This window comes from Brachionichthys hirsutus, chromosome 1, assembly GCF_040956055.1.
Source record: "Brachionichthys hirsutus isolate HB-005 chromosome 1, CSIRO-AGI_Bhir_v1, whole genome shotgun sequence".
Taxonomy (NCBI): domain Eukaryota; kingdom Metazoa; phylum Chordata; class Actinopteri; order Lophiiformes; family Brachionichthyidae; genus Brachionichthys; species Brachionichthys hirsutus.
This window is the reverse complement of record NC_090897.1, coordinates 10,860,865-10,888,622: the sequence shown is the minus strand read 5'-3', so window position 1 is coordinate 10,888,622 and position 27,758 is coordinate 10,860,865. Positions and strand designations below refer to the sequence as shown.

Below are 27,758 nucleotides of genomic sequence, written 5' to 3'. Positions count from 1 at the left end.
CCACCTGTTGCCATGAAACTTGGATTTAAACTCACCATATTCTGCTAGACAAGTACCTTCTGTTAACTAACCAGCCGCTTGTGTTAAACAACTACCTTCTGTTAACTAACCGGCTGCTTGTGTTAAACAACTACCTTCTGTTAACTAACCAGCTGCTTGTGTTAGACAACTACCTTCTGTTAACTAACCAGCCGCTTGTGTTAGACAACTACCTTCTGTTAACTAACCAGCTGCTCGTGTTAGACAACTACCTTCTGTTAACTAACCGGCTGCTTGTGTTAAACAACTACCTTCTGTTAACTAACCAGCTGCTTGTGTTAGACAACTACCTTCTGTTAACTAACCGGCTGCTTGTGTTAAACAACTACCTTCTGTTAACTAACCAGCTGCTTGTGTTAAACAACTACCTTCTGTTAACTAACCGGCTGCTTGGGCTCTCAAGCTCTTTTTTTTTTTTGCTGTTGACGTTATGCGGATTCGCTGCTATGATTTTACTGTTGACAGTAAGTAGCTCCTTTTAATTCCGGTGTTGCGTTTACATGCCTCCCGCTCAGTCGCGTAAATATGGCTTTATAATTCCCCACCGGCCTTGGATGACGCGCTCAGCTTTTTTTTTTTTTTACATTAACTTATTTAATGGCTCGACTGTTTGCGTTTTCGCGTCGTGCGCTTCACCTCAGCCGGAATTCTGTCGCACAGGTTGAGTAGTTCCCCCATGAGGGAGAGACGGAGCAGAGTAACCTCGGTTAAATCTCTGCGCTGACCCGTCTCACGCTGCAGCACATGGGTCAGTGAAGGCAGCACCGTCCCTGTGATGGAGATTAGCGGAAGTTCAGTGTTTCCTCTTTTGACAATGGAAATAAAGAAAACCCCAAAAACTTCTTAGACTCTTTTATTTTTTACATGCATGTCAGCAAAGATGCAAGAGTTTGTTGTCCCATTTTAAGCTTTTTTTTTCTATATTTGACCCTTTTATTTGACAGACGCTAATTCTCACTATACTAAAGATTGGCCAATAAGCATTGACTCATTAAAATCACTTGCGGTAACGACGTACGCTTTAGTGTTGGGAGGGGGCAGCTCATCCTACCTAAAATAAAACCAAACTTTGCAAGCAACATTTGAAATTAAGTATCTACATTTATGAAATATTGGGGCCATTAAAAAACAGCAGACGTTGCATTTCATGCCATATATTTTTAAAATGCACATCACTCATTTTCCGAGGGACACCTTGAAATCCTACTTCAGGATAGGACTTTTTTATTGGCCTGTTGAACATGAGCGCGTGCGTGTCTCTGCGCGGCATCGCAATGCGCTGGCGACGCGTCCGAGGTGTACCCCCGTAAATAGCACGCTGAGACAGGCTCCACCAATGCCCGTGACCCGCAAAGCGGAAGAGAATGGATGGATAGAAAATATAGACACAAAGCTGTCCTGCTCCTGAATTGTGTTTTGCATCTTTGCTCACTTTGGCCTTTTGCAGCCAGATCTAAAATTATTTGGCGGTCCCTCTGATTGGCCAAATGGTGACGGTTCATCCAATAGGTTAAATGTGAATGGACTGTTTGTGTAAAAAGCATTAATGCTCCCTTTTCATTGAGTGTGTTTGTCATGCATCTTCATATCCCAGAGCTAAAATGCATCTTATCAGTCAGCACTACTCCCAACCCTACATGGTGCTACACTTTTATCTCCCTCATGCTAATGTAAATTATCCCGCTTGTGCCATTGTTACCAGTGTCTTTCTTCCTGGTCCATCTTTGTATTGTTGTAGCCGGTAGAACGCGATGCTATCAGCAAGACAAACAGGAACCTGTCCGAAGCCCTTTGTCCAATGAAACACATGGTGACTGCTGGCTTTGTCTTCATTGAATTTCCCGGCATAAATATATCAAAAGCGCATGCAGCAGCCTGAAAAAAGAAACGAAAAAAGAAACCAATCTGTTCAGAGCTTATTTATTACCAGATGCGTTCTGGCGGTCATGCTGTAAAATGACTTTGAGAAGTCTACCTATTATTAGAAATGTGACAAAACAGAGCCTGATAAGATGTTGTCAATCCTTTTTGAATTTTCCATTAAAGTCATTCCCAAATTTTAACTATCCTGTGCACACACACACACACATACACACTATTTGCAGTGATGACGGGCTGTTGCAGGTTTCTCAGGTCTGGCTGACTCGCGTCGGAGTGTTATCTTTCAGCTCCTTTCTCTCAACCTTTTTAACTCGTATTCTGTGTCGTGCTTGGTAAACAGTCATTTCGTTATACCATACTTCTCAGTCACTTACCTGTAAGACCTTCTAAACGGCACCCACTCATTCCTGCTGCTTAAAAGAATGTGACTGATGTTGACTCACATCTTCAGTGATACTGTAATGGTGGTTTCTAGATGTTACCTCAACTCCTATTATCTTAGTCTTAGTTTTTTGCCGGAAGACATTGCTAGAATAGTTTTGCAGAAACAAAATCTGTCTGGAGAGAAAATGGAACATAATGAATGCTAAGACAAAGAAGGAAAATGAAAGTGGACAACATCATTAATTGCAGCAGGGTGTTGGTTTGTCCTAAGAGTTTGAAACTGTGGAACATCTTTCTAAAAAGAATCGTGGCGCGGCTCTTCTTTCACTAATACAGCTTTTTCTAAACCACTGGTTGCAGAGGCGGCCCACCTTATCCAGAAAGAGGGATTTATTTTCCTTCTGCATTCCTGATGGAGTCATTCAGTGTGACTGGCATTCCCCACAGTGGACCACAGCGGGGAAACGCTCCGCCATCCCGTCCCTCCAGGCCCCACAGTAACGGAGCTGGCTCATATGGTCTAAGCATCCGTGTCCAGGGTATAGATGGACACCCTTATGTAGTTCTCAACAACCAGGACAGGGGCTCTCAATCCTACCTGGACCCTAACACTAACGGATACACTGACACGGAGGGCTCCTTTATCGAGAACTATGAGGAGTATGAGTTCAAGGGTGCGATGGAAGCTGGCTCTAAAAGCCCCTTCGTGGAGTACAGGTCTCAGAAGACGAAGCATTACACTGATCCACAAAACGGTGCCGCAGATTCACTAGGAAGAAAATCCTCTTCCCTCATGAACTTCCAGAGACACCCTGAGATACTGCAGCCGTATGATCCGGAAACCAACTCCTTGAACCTCGATGGCCGCCGCAGACAACCTTCAAGGCCTTTGCCTCCAGCTGAGACTTGGAATCAACAGCAGAACTTGCCTCCCAAATCCTCTCTACCTGCACGATCCTATGCCAAGTCATCAAGCTTGGGCCAGGATAAAGTGCTTGCATATCAAGACAAAAGGCAAATTCCATCCCAAAGCCTGAGTGATGCATCCAAGCCAAAGTTACAGCCTCAGTCTTTGCCTTCAACCCAGCCCTTAAAGCCTCAGAGCAGAACCCTGACACAAGTGGCTGAGCCACAGTCCAAGCCTCGTTTCTCCAGCCTGAATCCACCTCAGACTAAACGAGGCCCTGAAATCCAAGACCAACCCGTGCCTGCAGCCCATCCTGAACCTTCTAGACTGTCGAGTCCCACAAGTGAACAGAACAAAACATCATACAGATCCACCAGCTCTGTGAGCAGTTCCAGTTCCAGCCTAGAGCGCCCCCGCCGTGATCCTGATGTTCTTCCAGTACACAGGAGTGACTCCAGTGGGCCAGTTCTTCAGCCCTCTTCGCGCTCGCGCCACTCCTCTTCACCTTCTGCGTCCAAGAGTCTGCTGGATGAACAGATGGAAGCCCTGTATGCTGACTCCATCAATCGCCACAAGAATCGTCGCTACATCCCATTTGCCCCTGGTTCAGGCAGGGACATTGACACAGGGTCCATTCCTGGGGTTGATGAACTCATAGAGAAGTTTGACAGCAAAAATGGCACACCTCATCGCAGGGGCAGAGCGGGGCGTAGGAATAGAATTGACCTAGATGACAGGAAGCGTTCACGCAGTGTGGACAGTGCCTTCAGGTGGGGAGATGGCTCCAGCGACCTGGATGGGCTTGGCCGCCAGCGAGGCAAGTCAACGGAGCACGTCCTGCGTCCCTCTCAGCTACGGCTTCAGAGATCATCTGGCAGCCAGGACTCCTGGTCTACGGTTGTAGATGGTAATATTGACTCCAGGGCTTCGTCTCGCGCCACCAGCGCACCCGGCTCCCCCGGCTCTCCACAGAGCAGCATCTCCAAGGGCTTGGGCTCCATCCAGGCCTATCGAAAGCCACAGACTCACTCCTCTTCCCTCCTTTTGAAGAACAAAGAGAGCAATGATGGCGCTTCTTCACCTGCAGTGGTTTCAACATCAGTGGTGCAATCCAAAACACCTTCCAGCTCAGACAAAAGTCCCAGTACGGAGGCGGATGTTCAGGTAAGACGCCAGAGAGCTATGCTCTTGCTTGATGATCGGATCTAACAATTGTAAGATGAAATGTGGCATTTTTTAAACTGAAGCCTTATTTTACTTATTGATGTTCCACAGCTATCGAAATCTTTATGATCAAATCGAATCTCTGTGTGAGAAGAAGACATATTCTTGCTTATTTATTTCCCTTATTTCATTTCTCTAATTTAATTTTCGAAGACGCCAGATCTTCTGAAAGGTCAGCAGGAGCTTTCACAACAAACACACGAAGAGACGGCAAAGCAAATTCTCTTCAGTTATCTCAAGGATGGGTGAGTTATCCGCGTTTCTATTCTTGCTAATTTTAATTTTAGCTTTATTTTTGCTTTTATTAATAAAATAAATGTGACCAAGATTTGGGAAAATATTATGGTCTTAACTTAACTCTTGAGTGATTCACAAACTAAGCATTTTGCTCCCTTTAAATCTCAAATCCCACATGTTGTAGCGTTTAGCCAAGGCATCTTGGCGGGGGAGACGATTCAGTGGGAGCACGCAAATGGTTTTTATCAGAGCTGAGCTGTTTGTGATAAAAGTGAAGGAATGTGGATCTTCTTCCCCTCCCATCCAGGCTCTGAGTGATCCAGCTGTCTGGATTTTGTTTTCTCACACTGCTTTTTCTTTGCTGAAGAGACTTGGCGTTTTGTTTGCTCCTGTAATCAGACACTTGTTGCCCGGCAGGGAAAAGGCATGGTGGGTTAAAAAGGTTAACCGCAGGTGAACTTTTAAAGGAGACGGTTATGATGAGCTTTAGGCCTTCTTTGCAGCCTTTTTTTTGGTTAAGTTCGTAATTTGATGAGATACAGTATATACGTTTTACTCTCAGCACGTTTCATTAGTTGCATTTAATTTTGGAGCAAAAAAACAGTTTCTATACTTCTACAGTTCTTGCATGTACTACAGGCTTGTGTTAATGTGGAAAGAGAACAGGAAACGGTTTGGGTGTGTCCGGCCACAGGTCAGGAGTCACGGGACAAAGGAAAGGAAGCACAGCTGGAAGTGCTGAGGCTGAAACTGAGCCACATTCCCGAGACGGAAAAGACAAACATTCCCCAACAAGGCTTATGAAGGTTTAATGAAAATCATCTGTATGAGGAGAGGAGATATTTGAGGGTGGGGGGTTTGTGCCGCTTGTTATTTATTGAAAGAATATATCACTGCTGTCATGTGAAAGTGTTGCTACGCTGAATTCTGACGGATAAATATCGCTCCGTGGTAAAAAAAAGAAGAAGAAAATCCTCCTTTTTCCTTTTTGGGCCTTTACTCATCTGGAAAAACTCTGAAACACGAAAGACAAAGCTGCTTTACTCGACAGCGAATAAATTCAGGCTGTAGTGGAGCTTTTTATTTTATTAATTGAGGCATAAACTATGTTGTAAGGGAGAAAAGACCTGACGTGGAGCATGTTGAGGGTGTGGTCATTCTGACACTAATCCATTCCTAATCAGAAAGTATACACAGTGTAAGAGCTCCACCCACACCATCGTCACTAAAACCTGACTAATCAGAACTTATTTCCAGGCTCAATCGAAGCATTTATCAGAGAGGGATGACACCGCGTTGCTCTGATCTGCCTCATGCCAAATAAAAAATACCACTTAGTCCTTGATCCTGGAAACCCATTTCTAGATTTGCAACCATGGTTTTATCAGCAGTACCAATATTGCATTCATTAATTAAGTGTGATCCAGAATGTAATTGTATCTATACCTGGAATCTTGCATTTAAATCAGATCTGCTTCTGCACAGAATTGAATACAAATTGTTGTATAACTTTCTGAGATTCATTGCAGACAAACGGACAAACAAACCTGAGTGGTTGCATAATATTCTCTTTCACTGACGGATGCAAAAAAAAAAACACATTTTGGTTTCAATAATTCATTTCAACATGAATTAAATGCTTCATGTGACCATTAAAACATGTCATCTAAACGCCAAGAACAAGCGCTTCACATTATTATTTCTTTAAAGAAGCTCCTGCTCCCTCAATATTCGCATACTGTTTGTATTTGAAAGCGTTAGATGCCGTAATACGCCTCAGCCCCTGCATTGCTGCTGAAACATTCAGTTCTAGTTCTCCCTAATTTATCAGATGATGAAATAAGACTCGGCAGCAATCCCATTATGCTGCCCATAGGTTTGATTTTTCTGCTCATGTGACTCCTGGTTTATTGGGTGGGTGTAATGAAGCTGTTTGTGCTCTGAGGTGACACATCAAAGCAGTGTGATCCTTCCTGAACCTCTCTAAGCTGGGAATGAGCTACCCTGCTCCCAGAACAGTCTGGAATTTATTCCTCAACCCATAAACACTGAGAGGGTTTTTTAACTTTCTAATTACCTGTGTGTTTACGTGTGTGTGTGTGTGTGTGTGTGTGTGTGTGCAGGAGCAAAGACAATGATGAAACAACAAATAGAAAGGTCAACCTTGTCTTTGAAAAGATCCAGACGCTGAAGTCTCGGGCCACAGCGAGTTCACAAGACGACGGAAAAGTGAGACCTTGTTGTGTCTTTGCAGCTGTGCAACACAAACAAGTTAAAGAAATACTGTTTTAGGTTATCTGTTAGTTTGTTTTTAATACTGAAGTCATATAATTATTTTTGTTTAAGTCCAGTTCTTATCTTCATGCTGTCGCTATCTGCCAGCCAAAGTGGCTGAAGTGGCTTTAAAGAGGCTGAGAGTTACAACAAACATATTTGTGCCAACATAAAATGTCAAAAATAAACATTTAATTCTGCCTTTGACATCCTAATTGACCACATAAGAAAACTGAGTTCATAGCCATGGAATGAGTTCTTTCCAACCCGTGTGCACGTTATGTCAGGCTGCGGTTACAGATGCCTGTCACCATTGACGATTTACCACCTCTCCTAACATTGGTAAGAACCGACCAATGCTTAATCTTCTGTCCACCTCTTGTCAGACCCTGGGCCTTTCCACTCAGACCAGAGCTCTGCAGCAGAAAAATGCTGAAATGGTGAAAGAAATGGCTGAACTGAAAAGACAACTTGAGGTAACAGCCGTCTTAATTAACACCTTTTTGGAAAAAAATGAAGGGTTTGATGGGAACATTGGTTCCAAATGGTGACGTGCGGTGAGGTTTGTGGCTGGTGAGGCACTGACAGAGTCAGATTTAAACATTTATGAGCCATACAGAGTGACGATCCTGATCCTGTATTGATTGGTTGTCCAATTTTGAGAAATTCTGAAAGTCATGTATAATATGTATGCATATCAAAAGTGTCTGAAAACCCAATTAGTGAGGGATTGCACAATCTGAGGAGAGGGGAGGCTGTTCACTGCCGCATTTTATGTCTCAACCAAGTATTGCAACAATTTTGACGATGAAATCATGAACATTTCTATCTGCTTAACCTGACATGATTCAAAAGATGACCCTCAATCTGAGAAAAATAATGAGATTCTTGACTAATGAAAGGGCTAAGTTTAGCAAAACAAAGTAAATTTTCTTTCACAGAATTGGAAAAAAACTATACAAGAAACATGCTAGTCTCTTGAAAACTGCAATTCTATGTTTTTCGCCCCCATTAAAATATGTAGGAAAGTATCAAAATTTTATTTGCATTGAAAGTTGATTGAATAAAAAAAAACTTTCAGGAATGTTTTTACATTGTAATTGAAGCTCATTTCAGTTAATCTTTTTTATGTATGTACCTGTGGATCTACTAACTAGACCAAACCTGTTTATCTTCATTAGAGGGACGTTGGTACATTAATGCAGTGAATCGTAATATTCAGATTTGTGTTTCACAATTTAGAACAATCGGGCTGAGCGGAGGACAGTAGCTGGTTTGAAGGAGCTGCAGCCAAAGCTGGAGTGGAGCGAAGGGGAGTGCAAGCGTGTGACGGAAAAACTGTCCAAAACGGAAGCCGAGCTGCAGATCACAGTGGAAGAGTAAGTGCAGAGAACCACAATAATCAATAATCCGTTACGTTGGCTGTTAGACTGCGAAGTTGGTGCTGAGTGTTTCATCCCTGCTGATTTGTTCATCAGAAGAAACGCGCTCGGTGTTCAGTCAACGTTTACTTCTGATCACGTCGTTGTTCACTGAAGACTTGACGGAGACACAAGTTTCATTCTAACACGCTTGAATTCTTCGCATGCTGTCACATACCAGTGCTTGACGTCTGTTAATGAAACCGGTCAGACTGTTGATAGTTACTGATCTGGTTACCGTGCCGCCTGTTCGGTTCATCTTTCAGTAGGGGCCATTAATGTTTGCTTGGAGACCGATTTCTGTTCAGTCTGAAACCCAGAACGGGTCCACGGTCGACCGGTTTCATAAACCGTTCTGAAGATTCCAGATAGCAAACGCAGGGAAATGTGCCTTTGGCTGGTGATGCCATCTGTGCTTTGACTTGAGAACTTTTCAACCTTAAAGTTTAACTCAAGTTCTGTTTTTTTTTTTTGCTCAGTTGATTATCATCGGTAGATTCAGCTTCCTGCGTGTTTTTTTTTTTTCCAGGTGAATGTTCTAATAGCAAACATTGCTCTGCTTCTCAAGTCCATTCTTTTTAACACAAGGATTTTAGTATGTTTGCCTTTTTTAAACTGCCAATATTGAAGAGCAACAGAAAAGTCCCTGGAATCAAACCAGGGATTCACTCCCCTCTTTGTTCTAACAGCAGGACCAGATTCCTGTAGTAGTGCTCAGCCTGAACGTTGATCTGTTTGAAGTCTCTCACATCACTTATCACCCCCCCCCCCCCCCTCCCCCCTCAGTGTTGTTGTGTGGAGGCAGTTTGTACATTATGGGTTTGCTCTCGCTCACGTGCGTTTTAACATCGGCTCTCCGTGGGTTCCACGGTCAGACCGTTCATCTGTGTGAATTAAGCTGCAGGTGTGTTGGTGTGTCTGTGTGCACATAGACAGTATTTAGCGTGCACGTAGTGTGTTTTGACATGTTGGATGGCTTGTCAGGCTGTTCCAGGTGAAGATGGAAAGGGAGCAATATCAGACGGAGATCAGAGACCTACAGGATCAGCTGTCAGAGATGCACGACGAGCTTGACTCAGCCAATAAGTCATCCGCCGACGGAGAGAAAGACGCCATTCTGACGGTAAAGCACAGCGCTGCTCTTTGCTCTAGCGAACATGCGGCAGATGGAAAATGGTCCCCACAACAACTGCAACAAATGAGATTTTCTGTTCTGCCTGAATACTAAAGGCTTTAAATAATATGTATTTGTGGAGGGAGTTAAATTAAGCTGCTATATCATACTGTATTTAAGCTTTAACCTTTGTTGTCACGAGTGGAGAGACGCGCTTTCGTATTGGGACCTTGGAGCTTGAAATTCACCAGCTGTTAATTTAACATAGGACATGATGCAACTGAAGCTGGAGATGCAGGAAGTTCTCCTGCTGAAGGAGGAGCAGGAGGAGGTGCTGAGGAGACGGGAGCGAGAGCTGACAGCCCTGAAAGGTGCCCTAAAGGAAGAAGTGGCTGCTCATGATCAGGAGGTGGACAAGATGAGGGAGCATCATGAGAAGGAAATAAGGAAGCTGCAGACATCTTTGGAGGAGGCCAAGCAGGTAATCAGCTTCTCTGTTCTTTTTTTCCTCTTTCCCTCCTCTCTCTCTCTCCTCTGTGCTGCGCATCCTCCTCTTTATTTCCTTTCATTCCTGTGCCCCCCCCCCCACAGTGAGAACACACCCTGTCACAGCGGAGCGGGGCGATAAGCTCTGCATCATGGGAGCTCTAACTGAGGTTGTGCAACACCGCTGCAACAAAGACCCTTTTCGTATTCACACTGAACAAAACGCTTTCAAAATGGAAACATTCGGAATGAGCTTCAGTGCCGCTGCTTGTCTGTGGAAAGCATTTACAGAAAATGGAGTCCAAAACAGGACAATTTACAGCCGTTGCTTTTGGTGAAGTCCTGAATGTAACAAATCAACACAGGATTTAATACAAGAATTTTTAAATATCATACATCATCACTGTTTCACAACCTTGAATTTGGCATGGTGATGTCATAGCACTGCATAACGATGCACAGGATGTGATTCTGGCCCGTGGCGGCGAGAAGCTGGGGTGTGTTGGGGTCATCATAGGGTCACACATTTTCACTGTGTCGATGGAGCAACCTGCTCACATGAACACTGAACACTTTCTAACGCTTAAATCCGACCTGTCATCATTTTTCATGGGATGTTTATCTTCTTGCAGACTCAGAGTATGGAGGCATTTTGTTATCTTACGTTTTTCATCGGGGAGGAACATTTTTACCGGAATGGTGCCGTTTGATTACCGTTATCTGTATTAAAATGTTGGGTTGTTACACAAACATTCCTGAAAAAGTTGCACCACTGAATGTATCTCCTTGAACCCTTTAGTGGCATTTTACAGCACGAGGAGAATAGCGCCAGCCGCTCTTCATAATTGAATAAATAGGAGTACAGTTTGTGTTGATCACAAAGGATTTGCCAACTTTTGTTTTGGAAAGGGAGGAGAGTAAAAATGAGACGTGCATAGCAGGAGACAGGACACTGAAAGGACCGAAGACATTGTTTTCATGAGGTTGCCGTGTGGCTCACGTGCGTCCTGTTTGTCTTAAAGACTGGAAGTCGCCCTTGTTCTGGGCTTCCTGCAGTCCTAGTGGGGGTCCACAGCAGCGCGCTGCATAAAGGGTCTGTGAGAGCATTCAGAGGTAATGGTCCCTCGAGCGAGTCGTCGGGGGTTTACACTCACTGCTTTGGAAGCTCTTGGCAAGATGAAGTCATTGTTTATTTCTCTTTTAAGACGTGAAGAAGTGCCCTCTCATCAGAACCCTTTGATTGTGTCCTTAAAGTAAAGTTCTCTTTTTAGATTGAAAGACTGAATTATTGTGCAGATTAACTCAACTTCAAGCTGCAAATGATGAGATCTGACACATAAAAGAGACAGATGTTGGATCATTTAAATTAAAGCTGCAAAATATGAGCATTTATTTCATGTCAGTGAAAATTACATGTCTTCAATTTTAGACTTTATGGTTTCAAAATGTGTGCTCGCCACAAGCGGCCAAAACATCTTGACAAATAGTGAATAATAAATATTCCCATGAAATCCTTTTGAAGTCCAAATTACTCACAAATACACTCAAAGGCGAACTACTTATCTCTTCATTTTCCTGACCCCATCCTCTCCAACCAGAGCCCCACCCCCCCATTGAGTGGCATTTTATGGCACCATGCAAACAGAAATGCTGGAAACTGGAGCACTATTTATTAATTGCAGTGGCAAGCCGTCGCTAATCTAATGAACAACCGTTCCCGAGTCGCGTCGTGCCCCTTCTTCTCTCTGCGCCTCGAAAAAGCAAGGGTAATTGCGGACCTCATTCAAAGATGAATGATGAGTTTGTTTCACACAATAATAGCAGCGGGGGCTGGGACACGATGAATAAGTGGGTCAGTATGCTGAAGATAAAGGGGGGTGCGTGGCTAAACCCCTGAAAAGACCACGGGGCCTGTTTTGTCTCACAACATGAGAGCAGCATTGTGTTTCAAATGAGGTGAAATGTGTGGAATTTCATCAGTGTGGAACCAAATGTCATCATGCTTTCTTGAAGAGATGTGAACCCACTTATTTGAGCATCATTTATGAGTTCTTCATATTAGGCAACAAAGGATTTCTGTGTGTTTTTGAAGTGAATTTGATCTTTTTGTGTCAGCATGGGCCGCTATGTAAAAACGTGGAAAGCTGAGGTGCGGCCGGTGGAGAGAGGTTCCTGGAATGCCAGGGTCGGAGCAGGAGAAGGCGCTCCCTGCGGTCCGTTTACGCTCGGCTTCAGCTCTGTTACACTGCAGTCACTCCGACCTGTGGGAGAGGCTCAGATATTTCCGTTTTGCCTCTTCAGACTCCTGCAGTTGCAGCCCTGTCTCGGCATTCCTCCAGATTCTCCATATTAGCGTCATTAATAGGTCTCAGCCCTCCACTCCTTGCTGCAAAGACAGAGCCTTGCACTTATCGCAGCACTTCCAGTTCCTGTTTCACCTGCAGCCCCTTTGCCACAGTGTGGAATGCGACCACTTTGCTATCCGAAGCTCATCTGTGATCCCAGTCCTAAATGCTGTATTTTTCCATTTCCCGACTCCACAGTTTCCACAAGAACCTGCGGCGATCTCCGACACCCACTCCACTAAATGCAATTCATTTTCTGGTCTGCGTCGTTCTCACCCGGGCCTCTGCTGGCTTCTCGAGTCATCTCTGCCCGTGTGTGAACTTGAAGCCTCACTGTCTTGATCGTCAAATTTATGTAGCACAGAGATGAGCTCCCCCTGGGCTTGTTTTGAAAGTAAAGACTCCGGCCTGAGTCTGTGTGTTTGATGATAGCACCCTATTTCAGCATAGCTGTAGGAGCTGATGGGAGAGTGAGACACAAGGTAGCACATGAGGAAACCAGTGATGGGGGAGAGTTTCTGGATCTCGACGGAGACGGCAAAGAATTATCCATGGCTTTATTGAAATATGAGCTTCAAATGGCTTCATTGGTAACTTCATAGACGTAAACACTCCAGATATGGGAGTTAAATATCCAACATCTTAATCTGAAATGGTTATTTTGGAAAATGTTGTTATGCAGAGCTCTGTCCTGTGAGGATCCCGTCCGTGTAAAATCCGTCGGCGGCCTGGATGCTTGTGTTCATGGAGCTCTTGCGTGTTGTGAGCCTCATGTGAAAACAACTAGCTCGAGTCAAGGCTCATTCCCTCCTGTTATGACCAAGAATATTTGGTATTAGAGGTGAATCTTCAGACTCGTGACCCAACTCCTTCTAATCCACCCGGCCAGTAAACTAATAAGGATCTGACATTTCTTTGTGTGTGTTTTTAAATTCTGTCTCTGTCTTTTATCTACTGGAACATGAACATCAGTTGAAATATAACGACGGTACATTTTGTTCAGAGCTCCTCTCCTTATTCTCTTCATTAGTTCCATTTTACACATAAAAAAATTAAACTTTAACAGATCCGTAGGAAGTTTGGCTCAAATATGAAAGCTGTTGTTAAAATGACACTAAGATTCTGATTTTGACTCGGCGTGTCAGCGACCAATCAGAGACATCTGTGATCAGTGTTTCTTAGAACACCTGCAGGATCACAATGTCACCATTATCTGTAAAACCGGGTGGTGTGGCTGTACACAGAGACCCATTTAGAGGAGGATTCTGTTTCGGCCTCCAAGGACAAGCATGGCAGCGGTTCTCCCCCTTTTGGCCTATGCTTCTCAGCTGTCTTGTATTAGTTACTCCTTCAGTTCAAACCCTCCGGTTTTCTTTTTGTCATTTCTTTCCCTGATCTGCGATGAGGTTTTGTGCTGCCATACAGGGAGCCACTTGGGTTGTGACCGTGAGTGAGCTTTCATTAATGCATGCGTCAGACTCAGGACAAGGCCACTTTCTAGTAAAGGCTTCATTTCCTTGTCACAACTCTTTGTCACAAAGATCAAATCCACGATAAGGACACCGTCAAAACAGAAAACAGCTGACTAGACAGTAATCATAAAACAAATGTCTACTAAACCTAAATGTGCCACTGGATTGTCTTCAGACAGACGTAACAGAAGTTGAATGTCTTATTAACTTTTTTTTTATATCTGTTAAGTCCACTAGGATATGAAAAACTCAGACAATTGAACCACTCCCTGTAAAAACTCGTAAACATCCTCAGGCCCATGAATTTATGAGTGAATTTTATTATAGTCTATAGGAGCTTCTGGCAGGACAGATGCGGCAGGTGGACGTTGTTGAATCTGCAATATGATCAGCAGGTGAGCTGAACTAGAGGGTTACGGCTTTGTGATGATTGATCTATAACTGCTATTGACACAAACCAGAACAGAAATTTTAATCGACGCATGTCTTATCACGTGAAATTTGAGCCTGAGAGTAGAACAGAGAACAGAAGAACGTAGAAAAGACAGAGAGCTGGAAGGATTCACAACAGGAAGTGCAGGGGAAAGAGAGGGAATTCACCAGAAGTAATGGAACAGAGGAAACGAGAGGAAATGTTCCTTCGAGGGAAACTTCATTTGGCATCGGTCAATCGACTTGGAACTTTTTTATAAGTGAAATCACAGCATGTTCTTGCAGCCACTGTGGAAGGAAGGGGAAGTCGCTGGTTCAGTGTGCTCTATTGAACTGCAACCAGAATCAACTTCTCACCCGTAACTTAACAAAGTTCATGCATTTATAAATGTATGGCAGTAATGCATCTGACTTAACTAATATATTTTGATGTCTCTCCAACCTGTGGGTATTGAAATGGCATCATCTTAACAGCGGTCTGTCTGTGTGCGTTATGATTTGAGTGCAACACTCCTTATTTCTCATAGTTGTCGTAAGTTTTGCAATGGAACTTTGTTACTTGAACAGTCAGTTCAGTCAGTTTTTACATTGTTTTTATCATGCCTGACTGATCAGTTGTGTTTGATTTTAGACCATTAACTCTTCCTGCAAATGAGGAAAAAGCAGAGAGGGCCAATATTTCACCACAACGCCTGACCCAGGGCGCATTCGTTACTTCAAGCATTTGTGCAGTGTTTCAAAGACTGCACAAAGTTGGTTAATGTGCAACTTTAGATAAATAGTTGAGTACACACAAGGACCCAGGTGAAACTGTGTTCCACGAGGCAAAAGTACTTGTGATATGACATTTCCTTATATTCTGTGATACTTTACGACAACGAAGTGAACTTGTGTGACGGTGTCTTTGTTGAATTTGTATTCAAAGAGGCGATAAAGAACCGTTCTGGACAAATTAAATATATCGTTGCTTATTAGCTGATTATGGCATTGTTTTGTTTGAAATTATCATTGATTGACTGTCAGGTATGCTCAAACACTTGTGTTATAAATGATTAACCTCTTCTGAGTGAATAATAAGTGAATCTAGTTAGCGGAGAACTAATGGGTAATATTAGCGATTCTCGCTAAAGTGAATTTTTGTGTTTTTCTTGCAAGCTAAAAAGAAGTTGATAAGCTCCCCCCCGCCCCCTAATGACAGCAGCCGGGTCCTCAACCCTCAAGCCGGGCTTTGTTCCTCTTTTGAGGATGTGTGACCCAGTGTGGGAAGTGGGACAGGCAGAGCATTGTGTTGTTGTTGTTTTTTTTTACTATGAAAGATACTAATATGTGAGATTTCAAACAATGAGGAAGTTCCTGTAACACAGCAACTTAGATCATCTCATCATAAATTACAACCGCATCGACCCATAAACCTGGTACTTGAAGAATCTTACAGTAAGAAAGGACCTCAGGTGGATTTCAACATGTTCTGGTTTGGTGTTTTCTTGGTTTGAAATTTTCAAAGCAGTAGTGATGGTTAATTTTATATTTGCCTCCACCAGTGACAGTTAGAGGAATTTATATAATTACTCCGTTTGCCTGCAAGCTATCTTGAAAGGTTCCAATGGCTAGTGCTTAAATTTTGTGCAGAGAAGAGTTGGTTCCATTTTATGGAAGGTCGGGGTTTGCATGCATATTTTGCAGCACTTTTTCAGTTACTTTTACGATGTGAGTGGTAGTAGTACTATTAGTACTATTCGCAATGAGGCATATCTAAACAATGTGACATTGTCAGTGTTAAAATGTCTTCGTGTTAGGAATGAAGGCTGTCATAATACTCAACTTTTCTGTATCCATGCATGACCTGTGTGTATTCTGCAAATAGCTGTATTTTTATTTGACGAGTAAATCTTCTAAAGAGGATGACATTTGTTTCAAGAGACAACAATATTTGTTTTAAAGGTAAGAGTATTTGTTCACCTCTTATAATCAATCATTGCAGGGATTGTTCTTTACAACTGGAAGTTATTTTCTAGTTTTGGTTTTAATGATGTTCATTGCATTGACAGAGGTATTTGCTCTCTGGTTACTTGAGTTGGAGGAGTTTGTGCTGTATTACGCTGGTAAGTACTCGTTACAGTGGCTTAGCTTCTTTGTGTATTTTCTTTCTAATCTTTTGAGGTGTGTTTAATCTCTGGATTCGACAGCACTGAGTCTGTCCCGGGTTTCTCACTCCCGTCACCAGAGTAAGAGATGCAGTCAGGTTGGTGGTTCTGTGGTGACAGGGTAAACGGGTCCGACTGGTCGGCTGCTGCTGAAGCAGGGAGGCACCCGTCACATTTTGGGATAGGAGGTGCCCCTATTCACACCCGATCTTAGTCACTAAATTTACTAAAGGATGATGAGTAATCTACTTAACGCCACATCTGATATTTTGAATAGGTTTCCACCTTTGGGACCTCCTTCAAAAGCCCAACACAAAATACGGCACTCTAACTTGCAAAAATACAGAATACACAGAGACACGTATGGACACAGAGAAGTTGAGTATTATGACAGCCTTCATTCCTGGCATTTCGCCAGTAAAATCTCATGACCTTTAGAATCTGCTGTGTATTTATTAAGGCGGACATATATTTTTTCACATGTCCACGCCAAACGATGGTAGTTCTATTTCATGTTTGGGTCTTTTTTTGTCCGGATTGTGATCTATGTGTTGTTCAGGCTACAGTCCTGCCGCATTCTAATGAAATGATCAGGATACTGACAAACCGGTTTCCTAACATTCCATCTAAAACACATTTCCAAACAAACCTTAGCAGCTCGGTCTCAAACTGGCACTGTCAGCAGGATGTCATCGTAGGCGAAACCTTTTATTGTTGATACTGATTGAGTCGTGTTGATTCTTAGTCTTTGTCTTCTTCTCTCCCACGTGTTTCTGTCTTCCATTCTTCCCCCTTCTTCATAGCACTCCACCCTGAAACAGCAGAGTCAAAGCCTGCTCTTCATTCATAAGTTTGGGCCCGAGTAGTGTTCACAAGAGAACCTATAGCTGATCTACCGTGACGGCCTGCTGACTGAAACGATTCAGTGGGTTAGCATGGTAGACCGCAGTACAATACAGTCTAATGAGGGTTAATTGTCTTTACTTGGAGTTGCCTCCGCCCAGCCGGGGTTATGTAATCACCGGCGTTGGTCTGTTTGTTTGACTGTTAGAGAGATAACTCAAAAAGTTCTGGACAGATCTTGATGAAATTTTCAGGAAATGTTGGAAATGTTACCAGAAACAGATGCTAAACATTTTGGTGATGATCCAGAAGAGATCTTGGATTATGGATCACTTTGAAATTTGCAGTCAATGGAGCTTTAAAATTTGTTCCTCAATATCTCAGTTGATTATTGGCCGATGTTTAGGGAATTTGACAGTCATGTAGGGTGGGGACGTCTATGTTGCCACCAAATTTCATCTGGATCTGATCCAGAATGAGGTCAGGAAAAAATATGAAATTCTAACATTAAAAACCCATTTATGGATTCAAAAATCTGTTAATCAACTATGTATTTCTTGTGTATAAAGATGCCAAAAACAATTTATAATATTTTGATGATGATCCAGATCACCATGTGGATGGTGCAAATAAAATTACGAGGGAAATGAGCTACTTGGCGGAAGTCTGTGCTCTGAGTGCTTTTCTGGTTTATTCTGAAATATGAGAGGGTTGCGGAAGGAAATTGGTATTCTGTCTCCATGGCAACAAAGCTACATTGGGAAACCAAGCACTTCAAATGGCTTCTTGTTGCATGAGGCATTTGAGCATCTCAAATGTTCCGTTGGACTTCCTTGTTCCACTTCATGTTGAGTGTCACAGATTCCTGCTTCCTTTGTACTAAAGCCTCGTGTCCCTTTCTGATCTGCAGAGCAGTGCAGCGGTGGTCCGTGAAAAGGCTGAAGTGGAAGCAGCCAAGGGTGCAGCGGAGGGCCAGGCAGGACGAGTGACCCAGGAAGCTGAGCGGCTGCGCAGGCGAGTGCAGGAGCTGGAAAACGAGGTTGCCAAGCTCAACCGCATCATCGATGAAGCCAAGCTGCAGGAGAACAGGCTGGCAGACAAAGTTGGCCGACTGGAGGTCAGAGGTCAAGAAGTTGCGGTTACAGAACTGCTGCTGGTGCTAGTTTTATATTGTATACTATTTTATGTCCACCGGACAGAGAGAGAAAAAGCAACTGCAAGAATCCTTGGCTGAAATCAAGGAGCAAGAAGAGGAAGTGTCACGAGCCAATCGAGCACTGACCCTTCGGTTGGAGGATGTGCAGGTGGGGTTAGCAACGCTGCATCACACTGCAGACAAATGCAGCTCCCGATTGCAAACGCAGCCATCTTTTAATGGTTTGTCCCTCTTTAGAGAAACTTGACCAAATTGAACATTGACCAGAAGGAACTGGAGGAGAGGCTCAAGGAGGAGAGGACTCAGAAGGAGCACTTCAAGCACATGAAGAACGATATAGATGATGAGAGGAGGTCGCTGGACCGCACGGTGGAGAAACTTCAGAGGGAGGTGGGTGCGCTCGAGTGTGTCGGACATTCATCCCAGCAAATGCTCATTAAATGCTTTTTTTTTCTTTTCTTTTTAGAACAATGAGTTGAGATTTAGGTCACATGCAGGAAGTGCAGTTATATTAATCTCTAAGAAAAGGCAATGTTATGGCCGTCTGGGGCATCCTTAAGGGTATTTTAGAATAATTTGATCAAGGCAGATCCTTTATTTTATTTTTAAAATTAGTGATATGAAATGATTGTCAAAGTCCCCTGTTGCTCACATTCCTTTCTATCTTTGGTTTGTACTCCATCCCACTGCGCCTCCAGATGAATGACATTGTGGATGCTTCCCAGTCGTCCACCCGTGAGTTGCAGGAGCAGATCGACATTTATAAAGAGAAGAACCGCCAGGAACTGACAGAACTGCAGAAACTTCTGAAGGACCGAGGACAGGAGCTGGACAAGTACCTGCTGACTGCCAAAACCCTGCAAGATGAGGTACATGGGCTACGTCAGCCTTATCTAACGTAATGGGCCCAGACATGGATGCTGACGCTGGTCTAGTGGTGAGACGGGTCAAACCAGGGCCATCATTAGTCAGCCAACCGAGGCCTATCGTGCAGACCGGCAGATGATGAGCCGTTGTTCTGACTCACTCCCTTCAACGCCCTCCTTATTTCAGAAGCCGTTTTTTATAGAGTTTGTACAACATTGCACCGCCTTAGTTGATTTACAAAGCAATGCGTGATATTAGACATGACTCAGTGACGTAAAACAGCAGCGGCTTGTGTAACATTATGCAGATGTGATGGACGACTAATCACGTGCCTTCCCTTCTTTGCGGTGGTTGATCTCATCCTCTGCCTGGAAGTAAAGAAGCCCCCACAAAACAAAACACCGCCATTGCTTTCTTCTATCCGGTTGTGTGTTTGACAGTCTTGCTACCTCCACTGCTGGCTCAGAGGCGGAACATTAATGTCTCCTCTGTACCTTTTTTATAAAACATGGAGGCGTAATAAAGGTGCAACGCTTCTGGCTTGAACAGGCGGTGTAAAAGGGGAGACATGTCATCACTCAGGCATTTCTGTTGGCGGCCACCCTCCCAAACCCAAAGCCATTGAGTCAAGTCAACCCACCGAAAGATTCTGCTCTAGTTTGCTCCTAGAATCAGAATTAAAATGGAGATGTGGAGAATTCCTTTATGACGCTTTGATGTTTGGCTGTAAACTTGAAGCTTTTGACCACACTGCTTAGTTTGTATTGTGGTGATTAATCTTTGTGAGCACTTTGCAATGTGAGGAATGTTTTTGTTGCGTGTGGAAATGGAGGACTTTGAATAATTTATGTTGGAAAGAGGGTGGCTTTTGTTATTTTATGCATCTATCAAACTAGTTGAAGTATGTGCGGCAGTCAAGATTGTACTTGAGGTAATCGCACAAACACTGTTTTATAGTCTGATGAAAACTCACCAGGACATTCAGGGCTAAGAAAGTTCAGGGAGAAATGGGAATTGGCCAAACGGAGCAATACTAATATAATTTCTTACACTATAGTGTCAGATTTTTTACACATATTCAGGCCCGGGAGAGACAAGTATACATTTCTCAAGGTACTTCTAAATCTTTGTGGTGAAACAGTTCTCATGCTGTCCTCCCACTAATTTGTGGCAAGAGCAATTTACTGAGCCAACCGTTTTAACCTCTATGCTGCTCTGACATAATGTTCAGTTTTGTGTGGTACCAGCATGTACTCCAGGACACCGTGTACGCCAGGGGTGCATGCTAGATGCACAGGCTTCTGCTGAATGGGCAGGGAGATAAGAGCTGTTAGAACCAAGGTTCTTAATAGGGAGCGATCCAAGAATGACAATGTGTAAACAATAGAGATTTAGAAAGAAATGAACAGTCTTGAATGATTTAAATGCACTCGGCGTGCTCGTCATGCTGTCATAAAAATATGCCCTCACTCTAAATGTATAAACAGAACCATGTCTGTTTGAATGGGCACTGGGCACCTTTAACTGTTTTTTTTTTTGTCAGGCTCTGCCCTGATTTAAGATCAAGAGTTTTCCTATAACAAAAATAATAGATAAGTGTTGTGCCGTTTCCTTTGTGGGAGGAACTTTCCTCTCAATCCTTTCATCATTACTCTCAGCCTTTGCTTAACATGCATATCATGGTGCCACCGTTGCTTTTTGGACGTGCCCGATAAAGGCCTTCAGCTGGATGTGCTCGGGAGTGAAATGTGTATGTAGGGACAACGTCGTCATCCTTCTTTCCTGCTTTCATCCATGACAATGTACCGCCGTGCAGCTGGTGCACAGGAAGCAGAGGATGTCAGTGTTCTGATATCATTGTTTTGAAAGCTGTGCTGGCAGGATTCGCATCCTCCTCCTCTCCGCCTGAGGAAAGGGATTGCTTTGGACCGGGATGAGTGAGTCCACTTTTCCAGTTGCTCTGAAATGGCCCATCAATCTCCGCCCTTGTGAACTTGGCAGAATAACACTAACATGATAAGTGTGATCCTCTTCTGCAACGGTCTCTTTACAAGAGACACCTGATCAAGTTAACAAAAAGAAAAAAATGATAGTCATAGCAGTTTTCACTCCCCAGATCTGCATTAAGTTATGACCCGTACACTTGTAGCCAAATGGCCTTTTAGCCATTACGCCTCTCTCCAAGTCTTCACAGGCCCAGCTGCAGTTCTGTATCTTAAATTAGGTATTGCTCAAGTATTTACATGATGACATATGGAACCTTTCTGCAATAATGGCTGAGTTTATTCTTGGTGAGAAACAAAGGTATATGATGAATTTTCATTTCGTGAGTGTTGAGCAGTGGCCGGGGGGGGGGTTAGTTTTCCAGCTGTGGAGGGAACTGCAGGTGAATGAACACGGGAAACATGAGGTACAAAGGAGCCATTAGTCACTCAGGAGAAGCAAATAATCTTTCCCCTAAGCAGCAAGTGAAGTGTTGGTCATCAGCCCAGCGTTATATTACTTGATTAAAAAACATGACATAAGGAAGAAGGAGATGGATTTTTATGAGAACTGGATTTACTCTACATTTTATGCACAAGTGCTTAAAACACACCGAGGAACATGTAATGAGACACAACTAATTTTCTGTGGTGAAGGTATTTAACGAGACAAAACTAATGTTTTCATGCGTTAAAGAATGTTCTCTATTTTGGTTTCAGCTGTCTCACAAGGAGGAGGCCCTGCACCGGTGTCAGAGGGAGCGAGACGAGGCTCTGCTCAGGGAGAAGGAGCTTGAGAAAAGAATCCACGATATAGAGGAGGAGGCCGAGACGAAGGCCAACTCTAAGGAGGACAAAACTCGACAAGCTAAACTCATTGAGGTAACTCTTGGTCTGGAATAAAGCCATCATGTTCTGTTAGTAGTGGCATTATGAGAGGTGCTTACTTGGTGTGTTTAAAGACCTCAGTAAATCACAGTTGCCATCAGTCAGGGTTAATATTCACAGAAAACAGACGGATAGCAGCACTCACCGCCTGTGTGGATGCAACTGCTTGTTTTGCAGGACAGGGTTGCTCAACTGGAGTTGGACCTGGATGAGGAGCGTCAGAGCGGAGACCTGCTGATGGACAGGATCGACCGTGGAAGAGAGCAGGTACACGAACGTACCACATGACCAACGCATTCTCATAGTCGGTGCTCGCCTCTGTCCAGTGTTTGCGCTGACATGTCTGGTTCATCCCAACCTGTGAATGATATCCAGGTCTCATGCTGCGTTGTCATTCATCACTAACATCATGACAGCCAGAACAAATCTATGTAGTCATGTGATGAGTACAGAACAATATCAGCTCCCAAATACAGCCCAGAAAGAGTCGACACATGATTTACGTGCAGTTTCATATGTTAGCCCGACGCTCTCTCAGGTGTATTTGCGTTTTTACATATATTGTCCTCACTCCACAAGTTCTGACTTTATTTCGGGTCTGGATGAAGTGGAAGGGTTATTGCTTTGTAAGATGATCTTGCATAATCATTCAGGTTGGCGGCCTGCCGGCACGGTCTGGGAGCGTCTATCCAATTTTCATGCATCAGCCACAAAAGACCCTTCTTACTGCAGCACCGCCTGAGCCGTCATGCGGGTACTGCCAAAAGTCTCAAGTGTTCAGGTTGCTGAGTTCACTTGGAAATTGTGCTCGGTAACATCTCAAGAACAAATCCAGTTCTTGTGCCTGAAGTCGGTTTTTATATCCTTGCAAGAAAATGTTCCAGTTTTCCTTCCCTGCTGATAAAGCTGCTGACGGAAGCACTGCGAAGTAAGATTTAGATAAAGTGCAAGTGCTATTAGGATTGCTGTTTGTCCATGGGAGAATGCTTACTAATCACAGAGAGGATGGGTTTTTTTTTATAAAGTTTTTCAAATAACACTGCCTTTTTTTTTTTTGCAGCCCTACTGATTTTCTCTTAATGTGTACATCTCGTGTAAAAGACATTCTGTAGTGGTTGGTGTTTTCGTCGCACTTTCTCAAAGAAAAATATGTGAGCTGTGAAATTTAGCTTGGTTACGGGTTCCTCTGAGTCAGTTCAAAGGTTATGACCAAAATTTAAAAGGAGTGGGCCCGTTAATGTGGTCGAGCAGCGTATTTACATTTACTTCAATGGTTTCCTTTTTAAAATAATCCCTGACAATGAGGAGAGTGACAGTGGCGTTGGTTCAGCATGTCTGGGGTTCGCTGTCACGGCAACAATCAGGCTGCTAGGAGTCTGGGTGCAGTCGTTTGAAAGCTTGTGGTATGTGTATGTGATTGTGCGTGCACACACACACACACACACACACACACACGGTGTGGGCATGTGCGGGTGTGTGTGTGCTCTAATGCCTGTGGGCTGGAGGGGTGGTGGGCTTGCAGCAGAGGCAGCAGGAAGAACACCTGCGTCTCTCCTGGCACCAGGTGCTCCTCTCCTGTCTAAATGAGAGTAATCTCCCCTCTCCTCTCCTGCCGTCTTTCACAAAGCAGATTAGTTTCGCTGTATGTTCCAGTCCGCTGATTCAGCTCCCTCTAGCACTGAGCTGGGTGCACCAGTTATAGGGGCCATCGTTCATCAGAGCAGCACACTGTCATCCACTAATTGGCATAAAATATCACCAAATTCTAAGCTGCTCTCACAAAGAAAGAACCGTCACCACCATATCGATCGGTTTCATCCTCCTTTCTTTTGAACCGGGCGACCGCTGAGCGGTCATGCAGTTAAGCCTCCGAGTTGATTTCATGTTCATGTTTCATGGATGTATAATGGAACCAGTTTACTATTAAAGGAATGGTTTGGCATTTTTGGATAGACTTTTATTCCCATTCCTGCTGAGAGCCGGATGAGATGATCTAGACCACCGTATGTGCTTTAAATACGAGGCTAAAAATCAGCTGCTGTTTTAGCTCAGCATAAATGTTAGACAAAGTAGGAATCAGCGACTGGAGATAAATTATTCCCACCAGCGCCTCTGAAAGTTACTCAAATCACATCACCGGTGTCGTTCGGTGGGTTTGGACAGAGACCGGTTTTGCTGTCTCCCCTCATTTCCAGACTTAATGCTAAGCTAACTTTCTCATTTACAAATGAAACTGATCTTGATCTTCACTCTCGTCTAAGTCTCATAATCGCATGATGTAAAATGATCCGGGCCTCGACAGATCCGGTATGACTTTCGTGTTTAAAGTTTGATTACATGCTTCAAGTTTTACGCCGGATGCCATTCCTATCCGGGCTTGGGACCGGCTCAAGGGAGACGCTGGCTGTGCTGCGCTCGCTCCTGCTACCCGTGCTGTCTATGAGTAATTTAGTTTAATCACACATCCTTAACATAAAAGCATATTTAATTTCTCTGTCTCTAACTTCTGTCATTGATTTATTTTTACATAATTTATTACAACACTGTGTCACTCTGAGTTTATATGAAAGACTAAACAAAAGGTGGAATGCAACCAAACCAGAAAATCCAGCTCACCAATTAACCGAGGCCCTCTCGAGCATTAACTCGTCCACCGGTGATCACCGCCGCGGTGGTTTCTGCTGCTGAGTGGAACTCAGTGTCTGCTAATAATTGTCATCAGACTGTGTGGACTTTAGAGTTGACAGTGTCTGGACTCGGCTTGACAGGTGGAGCAGATGAGGAATGAACTCCTGCAGGAGAGGGCTAGCAGGCAGGACCTGGAGTGTGACAAGATTGCTCTGGAGAGACAGGTACACACTCTCCTGTCTGTGGGAAAACAACTACACACACTGTTGCTCCACAAACTCACAAATCACACACACACACAATCATTTCAGTCATATGTCATTCTTGTCTTCTTCACTTGATTCTATCCATATATCAATTTCTAATTCAGACTTTTGTACAAAACTAACAGTTAATTGCCCACTATATCATTGTGACCTGTGCAGAACAAAGATCTGAAGAGCCGGTTGTCTCACCTCGAGAGCTCCCAGAAGTCCAGCAAAGAGGGCCTGGTATCCCAGCTGGAGGAGCGCATCCAGGAGCTGGAGGAGAGGTTGGAGGAGGAGGAAAGGTGAGAGGAGGTCTGGGAATAGACATGACTATGCTATGAATAGGTGATGTAAGGGGCAATGGAAGCTTACTCCAAAAGTATGTTGTCCACATGAACCCCAAGTATTTATCCCACCTAGAAAAACTAATATCACATTTTGTCAGAGACATTTCTCAATGCTGAGGCCAATTTCCCTGCCCATTACAAGTGTGCAGGTCAGAGTGATGATACATTTAAGGCCTAAAGTTATGCCTCATGAAGGGAGTGGACGCTTTGCTTGGCAGCTAACAGCTAGGTTTCACGGGTGGGTGAATTTTAGTGAATTCTTTATGCAAATATGGGACAAATACTTCAGCCTGCCGTGCAGTTAGTGGTGCTGACAGACAGCCCAAGAAGTTTGCTGCCACCTCTTTGTCCATTTTTGGATATGCCGGTAGTGAGGCGGAGTCAGACATTGCCAAGACGGGGGACGGCCAGAGCCGCCACAAAAACCTGTTGGTGACATCACAGAGGCCACAGTATGTCCATGTTTCTAGTCGATGGTTTATGCGAGTCAGAACGATCCGCTGCGTCGCATGGTGAGGGATCTTGATGTTTTCCAGGGAGCGTGCCAACCAGCAGCAGGCGAACCGCAGGCTGGAGAGGAAGGCGAAAGACATGGTGATGCAAGGTGAAGAAGAACAGAACTCGATGCAAGATCAGAAGGATCAGGTATGCAATAAAACTCTCACTGAATTTAACACCTCTAGATAAAGTCTGACAGGGGCTGAAAATACTTTCTGATCTTCGTTGAACTTTTCTTTACTCCTACGCCTGTTTGCTCTTTAAGTTGAATCTGCGGCTGAAGGCCTTGAAGCGGCAGATGGACGAGGCTGAGGAGGAGATTGACCGACTGGAGCACAGCAAGAAGAAGCTACAGAGAGACCTGGACGAGCAGCAGGAGGCCAACGAGCAGCTCCAGGGCCAGCTGAAAGCTCTGCGAAATGAGATCAGGTAAAACGCAAAGCCAAAATCTTTGAAACAACAAACAGAAATTGACGGTGTTCTTATTACGCGGTTCTGTCTGTCCCAGGCGTAAGAACACCTCTGCCCCGCTGCTCAGCACCCTGCATGATGACGACGACGACGACGACGATGACATCAGCACCGATGGGGAGACGTACTTCAGCTCATCATCGGGCTACAAGCGCTCCTCAAGTCAGGACAATATCCTGTCCACCTTCTCTATGTAAATGAGCCGCGTGGGTGCAGGATAAAGCTGCTGCACGTTCATCTGTCAGGCTGAACGGCTGGAGAGCCGGGCCTTCTGAACCAGACTGTCGGTGTTACACCCAGACGTCAGCATGAATATCCACCAACTGTCCAGCTAATATCTGGATACACTAATGTTTTTATGATGTCCATAAAAATCACTCAGTATTAACGCTGACATTAGTGAGTAAAAGCAGCCCGTCCCGTAGGAGCGACATGTAAATACTGTTTAAACTGGTAAACTGGAGTTGGACCTGGTCAACCTGTACATTTGTCATTTCTATTGAGTGTTTTTTTTTCCTTGTTACCCAGAGGATTCCACATTCCTGTCAATGATTATTCTAGCAGTAGTAAAATGCACTCTTTAATGCACTGTAAAACAACAACCAGCAACCAGTACTGCCTTTTATGAACAATATGAAGTTATTAACCCAGATATTTTATACATATCAAATATGTTGATTTTATACATAGTGTCTGAAAATTCCTTTTTCTATCGTTCCTTCAAATAAAATATATTCACCCTTTTTTAATGAATGAAGATCAACTTTGGATATAAGAAGTGAGGATTGCCAGAATGTTTATTGTAATTTATTCATACTTTAATATGCAAAATCCAGACTTGGTGGAGGTTTTACTAAATGAGGGACTTTGTGCACGTCCATTTTTATGCTGTTCTATATGGATCCATGTGGATGTTATCAATAAGCTTTGTTGTTATTTCATATACCGGTAGGTTACATTTTACAATTGCATTATCACAGTATTTTGACGTAGGCATAAAAAAGAAACTTAAATTTCTTTAGTCTTGTCTGTGATCATTGATTTAATCTAGATTTCTGACAGCCATAGAACATAACAAAGGAACCATTGCATATCTGGAAGTGATTAGTAAACTGGAAACACTTTAATATAACCTCTATTTCTGTTGATTTTTGTCTGAATGTGGACGTCTTTTTAACGTTGTACATGGCTTAAATTGTGTGTGTTCCCTGGATCTGTCCATGTGTGGCCCCCCTTTCATTATCATTCAGCCGATTGAACGATCGCTTCTTCAAATGGGATAATGAATAATGAATGTTTTTGTCCCACTGTGATGTTTTGCACTCAGTTGGCTCTGAGCTGAATTTGCCTAAATGTGGTGCCTGTGGAGGGAGAGAGGACGGAGACTAAAACCTGCCACTACCTCTCTATATACATTCATGTATGTAAATCCTGCTGAAACTAAAATAAAGTTACTTGCAGTTACTCTCA

General features: G+C 43.7%; 1 protein-coding gene across 1 annotated transcript; it reads left to right on the top strand.

The window, feature by feature from the left end:
* Nucleotides 1-2,716: 2,716 nt before the first annotated feature.
* cgnl1 (cingulin-like 1) lies at nucleotides 2,717-27,758 on the top strand. Its single transcript, XM_068752458.1, has 18 exons — nucleotides 2,717-4,375; nucleotides 4,589-4,680; nucleotides 6,796-6,901; nucleotides 7,333-7,422; nucleotides 8,189-8,325; nucleotides 9,352-9,490; nucleotides 9,750-9,962; nucleotides 18,114-18,320; nucleotides 18,403-18,507; nucleotides 18,597-18,749; nucleotides 19,058-19,228; nucleotides 21,929-22,090; nucleotides 22,274-22,363; nucleotides 24,865-24,948; nucleotides 25,150-25,274; nucleotides 25,856-25,964; nucleotides 26,083-26,246; nucleotides 26,326-27,758. Exons 1-18 carry the CDS (start codon nucleotides 2,717-2,719, stop codon nucleotides 26,483-26,485), a joined length of 3,966 nt encoding a protein of 1,321 aa, XP_068608559.1. The 3' UTR covers nucleotides 26,486-27,758.